This window comes from Hipposideros armiger, unplaced genomic scaffold, assembly GCF_001890085.2.
Source record: "Hipposideros armiger isolate ML-2016 unplaced genomic scaffold, ASM189008v1 scaffold_378, whole genome shotgun sequence".
Lineage (NCBI taxonomy): Eukaryota > Metazoa > Chordata > Mammalia > Chiroptera > Hipposideridae > Hipposideros > Hipposideros armiger.
In genome coordinates this window covers 1,682,389-1,689,158 of record NW_017731728.1, presented here as the reverse complement: position 1 = coordinate 1,689,158, position 6,770 = coordinate 1,682,389, and the positions used below count along the sequence as shown (strand labels likewise).

Genomic DNA, 6,770 nt, shown 5'->3' with positions numbered 1-6,770 from the left:
GGCCTCATGGCTCCGGAGGACGGGAGGGGTGGGGCCTCACGCCTCTGGCAGGAGGGGCCTCGGAATCCCGGTGCGCACACACAGTTGCCACTCTCAGGGATGCAGGTGCCTCCATTCTTGCAGGTGCAGGTGTTGCTACAGTTAGCTCCCCAGAAGCCCTCAGGGCAGGGCAGGTGGCAGCGGGTACCTGTGGGAGAGAGGGGTAGGGTGATCTGACCCGGCCCCCCTCTATAGGGGTTCCTCTGAGCACATTTCCTGTGAGATGCATCCCCAACTCCAGAGTGGGTCTGGGGCCTGGGCACCCAGCATGCTCACCCATCCAGCCGGCCTGGCACTGGCAGAGTCCATGAACAGGGTCACAGCCATCAGAGTGCTCACAGTCACAGCGACTGGCACAGCCTTCGCCAAACTGTCCCTTCTTGGAGGGGGCACAGAGGGTAGGGCAGTTCAGCTGGGGGGACGCTATGCCTCCCCTCCCCCAGGCAGGCAGGCTGTTGGGCACTTACCTGGCAGGGGAGCTGGCAGTGGGCCCCGTGCCACCCAGGTGTGCAGGTACAGGCTCCAGTTTGGGGACTGCAGGCTGCCTCGTGGGCACACTGGCAGCTGGCATTGCAACCAAAGCCCCAGGTTCCAGGCGGGCAGGGCACAGAGCAGTTACCACGCTGCCAACCTGAAAGAGGGGCCTTGCAGGTAGGCATGGGGACCCAGCTCCCTTCCTGAGCGAGCACACACTGGGTACTGGCTGTGCCAGGCTCTGTGCTATGAGCTGGGGTGGAGTGGGGGTGCTCCTGGCCCAGTACAAGAAACGCGCATATATACTGGAGCAGAAAGCTAAGTGGATGCCGGCCAGGCACCACCCCTTTCTGGGTCTTGCTTGCCTCTTTGGCAAATGAAGGCGGCTGGCAGCAAATCCAATGCTTACAGAGGCCCCACCGTAACTGAATGAGTTATCTGGATCTTGTGCAAGACAGTAGGGAGGAGTGGGGACTGGGACTGGAAGTTTGTTAAACAGGACACAGCGAGCCAAACAAAATACATCTGTGTCAGAGTCCAGCCCAAACATTGCCACCACACCAGCCATGGTAGACCAGGAGGCCCTGCCCGGCGCTGCCATTGTGTGGTTCTGTATGACTGAGGGTGAGCAGTGTTCACCCAGGAAGGGCCTTCTGGCCTGGGCCTTTAAGGACGAGTGGGAATTTTGCAGTTGAAGAAAAAGCAACGTGGAGATTCCAGGAAGGAAGCAGTCTGGCTACTTTCCCACCGTCCAGCTGCTGCCCAGTGGCTCCGCCCCTACCCCGCAGCCTGCCTCCTGCCCTTGGACACCCCCACACACTTCCCCCACCCCCGCTTCTTCCCGTGGCCTCGCCCCATTACCTTCCTTGCACACGCAAGAGCCGTCGATGGGCGAGCAGGCAATGGCATTCTCGCAGGAACAGCGTCCAGAGCAGTTGACTCCAAAAGTGTCGGGCGGGCAGAGGCTAGCGCAGTGAGGGCCCTGAAGGCGGTGGGAAGACCAGTGAGGGGGCCGGCTCTGCCGCCTCCCCGCACCCCGGGGCCCCGGTCCTGGCCTCCGGGCGCGCCTCACCGTGTAGCCAGGCGCGCACCGGCAGAGGCCGCTGTCGGGCTGGCAGAGGCCGCCGTGCAGGCAGAGGCAGTGCTCCTGGCAGCCGGGCCCGTGCGTGTCGTGCGGGCAGCTCTCGTTGCAGTGGAGGCCGGCCCAGCCCGGCTGGCACGAGCACTCCCCACTCATCGGGTGGCAGCTGCGGGCGGAGGCGGGGGTGCTTTGAGCTGGGGCCACGGCCTACCTCCAGACCCCTCTGCCGGGGAGAGCCCGCGTCGCCGCCGAGTGAGGGAGCCAAAAAAGAGACTCGGTGCTGTTCCGAGAACACCCCCTTCCCCATCCCCGAGGCCTCTCTTTTCCCTTCAGTGGCGTCTGTCCCGCCCTTGGATAGTCCCCTGGCGCTTTTGTGACTCCGGCGGCTCCGGCGCAGAAGGCCTTTCCCACGGCCTCCTGAGCCCTTGGCCAGTGTCCCGCGGCCCACCTGAGGCTGTGCTCCGGGTCGCAGGTGCAGGGCACCTGGCAGCTGAGGCCGTAGAGGCCGTCGGGGCAGAGGCGCTCGTCGCAGCGGTCGCCGGTGAAGCCGTGTTCGCACAAACACGCGCCGTTGGCTGGGAAGCAGCGGGCGCCGGGGGTGCAGTCGCACGTCTCGGCACAGTCCTGCCCGAAGTGGCCCACGGGGCACTCCTCACGGCACCTGGGCGCCTAGCTGAGTGAGCCTGGCCACGCCCACCCCTCCGGGACCGCCCCCCGCCCCTCCCGCCCTTGCCAGTGCCACTCACCGATCCCCGGTGTAGCCCGGAGCACAGCGACACTGCCCAGTGAACCGGTCGCAGAGGCCACCGTTGTGGCAGTGACATTCCTGGGAGCAGTTGGGTCCATGGAAGCCCTCCAGACAGGGCAAGGAGCAGATGGTGCCCTGTGGGGTGAGAGGGCAACACAGCCTAGGCGCCTGGCCCCCGTGGCCACAGGACCCTTTTGATTCTCCCAGACCCAGAGCCCTCAAACCTCTCCAGGGCCAACAGAGCCCACCCCCCTCACAAATATCCTCCTGGGAGCCCTGCTGAGAACCACCCACAGAATTGTCCCCAGACCTCCACCCCATCCCCACAGGCCCCACCCTTCATACCATCCAGCCAGGTGGGCAGCTACAGAAGCCCTGGTAGGCCTGGAAGACACCGCCATTGTGGCAAGGAGAGGTGCTGGGGCAGAAGGTGCCAGCAGTGCCCTGGAGGCAGGACACCTCGCAGCTGCGGGCAGAGCAGGGGAGGTCAGTGTGTGAATAAGCCCTACCTGCCGACCACACAGGCCCTCCCCGGGGAAAGGCCTGGCCTCAGGGCTCTGGAGTCCACCCCACCCTCCCCTGTGGGGGGACTGCAGGCGTCAGGACCGGAAATGGCAGGACACAGCTCCACCAGGTCCAGTGGGGTGCACAGCCCCATGTGCCCCTCCACCTCCACCTTTGCTTATGCTGTTACTTCCGGGGCACGCCTTGGCCTGCATGGGGGTCCCAGCCCTGGAGCTCCCCACCTAGGAGTGCCTTCTCCCAGCTCTCCCTGCTCCCTGCTTTGCTACAGGGCTCTCTGGGTCCCTGTCTCTGCCCCGCTTTACAACGTGCTTCCACACACATGCTCTCTCGTGGCGTCCACACAGCCACCCTTACAGGTGGCAACGCTGTCCCCGTTGCACATCAGGAAACAAGCTCCCAGAGTCAAGGATTTGCTCAAGGTCACGCAACCAGCCAGTGGCAGAGCCGGGACTAGGACCTTGGCCTCTCAAATCCCTCCCCGCATTAGGGGCCTTGTCTGAGTCCACTCACATGCCCACGTATGCTTGTGTGGTCCTGTGTCTGTGACCCCATGAGTGTGCTTGTCCCCCATTACACACCTGGGCCCAGTTCTGTCTGGGGGGCAGAAGCAGGCTCCAGTCTGGGGGTCACAGGGTGCCCCGTGGCAGTGGCAACTGAACTGGCAGGCAGGCCCATAGCGGCCAGGGGAGCAGGGCTGAAGGCAGTGTGGGGGCTGCAGGCCAGATGGGCAGGAACATGCCCCGCTCTTGGGGTCACAGGAGCTGTTGTTACCACAGCCGCAGAGCTTGTCACACTGTGGCCCCCACACTCCTGGGGCACACGCTGTGAGGGGAGGAGGGTGGAAGGGGGTCACCAGGGGTCTCACCCCTCCCCAGCCTCCAGGTAATCCCTGTCTTTGTCTCCCAGCCCCCACAGAGTCGCACGCCCGCTTTGGCCCAAAGCCCGCACCATATCTGGGGAAAGGCAGCTGACCGCAATAGTGGATGATGCCCTGGGGCCCTAAGCACCTGTGCCCTGGTAGTAGGGTGTGCCGAGGGCCCTGCCACCGTCGCCAGCCACTCACCACTGGAGCAGTCGTTGCCTCGCCAGGCTTGCACACACTGGCACTGACCCGGCGCCACGCAGCGGCCATGCACACAGTCCTGGGCACAAAGTGCTAGGGTGGAGAGGGGGTGAGAAGACGCCTGCACCTCCGCCCGGACCCACCTGCATCCTCTGAGCCCATCTTCCTCCCACACCGGGGACCTGGCATTCCCCACAAGCAATGCGGCCGCTAATGTGCAGAAAGACTGAGGGCAGCAACTCAGGCCAGAGGGGAACCCGACCCCAGGGCCCGGCTCCCCATCCCTTTTCTGTGAAGTTCTCAAAGGACCTCAGGAAAATGGGGAGAGCGTTCATCAGGTAGCGACTAGACATGGCTAGGGAAGGGGTCCAGGGCAGGTTGGGGCTGGGTAGGGGTCTCTGCAGGGGCTGGTGACAGGCCAGGGCTGAGGGAAGGGGAGCAGAACCCCCAGTTCGGGGGTTTCAGGGTGTTGGGGGCAAGGGGCAGGCGGGACTGCACAGCAACAAGTCAGAGACAGGTAGCAACAGAGCGACAGGGACAGGAAGAGCCGGGAGACCAACCCAGACACCAAGCCCCCAGACACACAGGGACAGAGGGAGAGCTCTGGAGAGAGAGGTCACTGAGGGGCATGGAGAGAAATGTAAGGGGAGAGACGCGGGCTGAGCTAGACGGAGGGAGGCGTTGGCAGCTGTGTCCCTAGGGATGACAGGCCCAGGTGGGGCGAGGGAAGGGCAGAGGAGCAGCCGCCCTGTAGGAACAGGACTAAGAGGATGGGCCAGGCCTGCCCAGTCCCCCCGCCCCACCCCCAGCCCACGCAGGACTCACGGACGCAGACCCCGCTGCTCTCGTAGAAGCCCAGGCAGCAGCGCAAACGCCTCCGGTGGTCTGTCTTCACCACCTGGCGGTACACAGTCCTGTAGACAACCCTGTGGAGACCCGGAAGGGCCCTCAGTCCCCTGACACAAGTGGCACTGCCCAGCACTCTGCGCTGGGGAAGCGGGGTACACCCCTCACACGCTGGGCCTTGAGCCCAGCAGCCTCCTCGAAACTCATGGTTCCGAGAAGAGAACGCGCGCGTGGAGAGCCCGCCGGCCGCCCATCTGCCCACAGAGGGGTCAGGCACTCACGTGGGCCGCGGGCAGGCGTGGGGGCTCTCCCAGGGCCGGTCGCAGGGCGCCGAGGGGAGCAGGCTGAAAGGCCGGGAGTGGGACTCCTTGGTGGTGGTGGTGAAGCTGCAAGACAGGGACGGGTCAGGGGCCCGGCGGGGAGGGGCCCCAGGGCTGCGAGGCGTGCCCGCCACCTCAACATCTGGGCTTGCGCCCCCAAGCCTAGGGCGGACCCCCATCCTGTCCCCCATTGAAGGGGTCCTCCCAGCACTGGGGTATTCCTGGGACAACCCCTTCTCACCCTACAGGACCAGAGCTATCACGTTCCCCTCCTCTGTTCTCCTCCGCCATCTGGGCCCAGTGGGTGGGGGTGGGCTGGAGCATTTCTGGTCAGATAAGGCCCCTCGGCTTTACCCCCCAGCCCTGTTCTTTGCTCCCCCTGGGCCGGCCCCTCTGCGTGCCCCACAGTAAATGGCTCCCATCCCGCGCTCTGTCTTGCGGCCAGCCTCCCACGGGGACGGAGGAACAGGGATAAAGGAAGGACAGACAGGCTCAGAGCTGGGATGGAGACAACCAAGGTCAGAGATGGGAGGGGGTCAGGCAGCCCGTGGAGCAGAGAGCAGAAGCAGAAATAGGAGGGAGGTGAGGGCTGGAGAGCCAGAGGGCCAGGGAGGAGGAACCCCCAGAGGGAAACGGGGAGCCCTCAAGGCACAGCGGGGGCCCCTCACCTTTCCCAGAAGCTGCATGTGTTGGGGTCATTGGCATCAAGGGCTCCAGCAGGCCACAGGTTCAGGGCCAGGAGGAAGAGGGTGGGCAGAGGAGGCGACATGGCGGAGGCCTATGAGCTGGTGAGGGGCGCTGCAGCTCCAAGCCTAGAGGACCAAGTGTCTGCAGAGACCTGAGCAGGGGGCGGGAGAGGCGGCGGCTGCCTCTTGTGGTCCGGGCCATGCCGCCTGCGCCCCGGCTGCCCCGTCTCACGCCTGACCAGGTGAGCTGCGTAGCTTTGGGCCTTCCTCACACTGCTTCCTCCTTCCCCCTTCCCCTCGAACACTTGCCTTTCAAGGGTTAGCCTGAGTGCCGCTTGTGTCCTCTGCTCCCCAGCCCCCACTGGCAGACTGCCCCCAGCACCCACCCCACCGCTGTCCTAGAGCCTGTCCCCTGACCGTAACCCCCGGAGGCAGGGACCCGTGCCGTTTATCTCTGAACCCCCAGCCCCCAGCCCAGCTGCCACCCTGAGCGCTTTTATATGTGCACCGAGGTGTGTCACTAGAGCCAAGGGGGCAGTTTTGTGGGAGGCCGACTGCGGCTCAGCTGGAGGAAGAACTTTCCAACAGTCAGAGCGGGTGGTGAGCTCCCCATCACGGGATGCATGCAGGCAGAGGTAAACACCACCCTCACGTGGTTGTGGGCTTCCTGCCATGTGGGATGGGAACAAACAGGGATGGGCCCAGGTGACCTTGAAGGAGACCCCTCTCAACTACTGGTGAGCGGGCGCTAAGGTGGACCCCCGAGAACCAACGGTGCTGTCCCTTCCCAGCTCCCGGTCCAGGGATGTCACTCAGTAGCTGAAACTCAGGCATGGGGTTATTTACACCATGGAAATGGGCCAGCCACCCCCCCGCCCCCCAACACCAGAGCCAGCACACCACTGCACTCAACCCCAGGTGCTGTCCTCCAGGAGGTGCCAGCCCGGCCTCAGAGAAGCACCCTCCTCCCTCTGGCCACCTATCAGCC

The 6,770-nt window shown here is 64.7% G+C and overlaps 1 protein-coding gene across 2 annotated transcripts in view; it reads right to left on the bottom strand.

Annotated features, from left to right (window-relative positions):
* PEAR1 (platelet endothelial aggregation receptor 1) overlaps positions 1-5,992 on the bottom strand; it is a 10,814-nt gene extending 4,822 nt beyond the window's left edge. For both annotated transcript variants that reach the window (XM_019662555.1, XM_019662556.1), the window contains exons 1-13: positions 5,765-5,992; positions 5,058-5,162; positions 4,756-4,856; positions 3,931-4,023; positions 3,446-3,689; positions 2,688-2,808; positions 2,341-2,477; positions 2,043-2,255; positions 1,586-1,760; positions 1,375-1,495; positions 507-670; positions 316-418; positions 41-187 (exon numbers count right to left, since the gene is read on the bottom strand). In XM_019662555.1, the coding sequence (XP_019518100.1) occupies positions 41-187; positions 316-418; positions 507-670; positions 1,375-1,495; positions 1,586-1,760; positions 2,043-2,255; positions 2,341-2,477; positions 2,688-2,808; positions 3,446-3,689; positions 3,931-4,023; positions 4,756-4,856; positions 5,058-5,162; positions 5,765-5,865 (1,825 nt within the window). In that variant the 5' untranslated portion in view covers positions 5,866-5,992. The remainder of the gene's footprint in view (positions 1-40; positions 188-315; positions 419-506; positions 671-1,374; positions 1,496-1,585; positions 1,761-2,042; positions 2,256-2,340; positions 2,478-2,687; positions 2,809-3,445; positions 3,690-3,930; positions 4,024-4,755; positions 4,857-5,057; positions 5,163-5,764) is intronic.
* Positions 5,993-6,770: the final 778 nt, after the last annotated feature.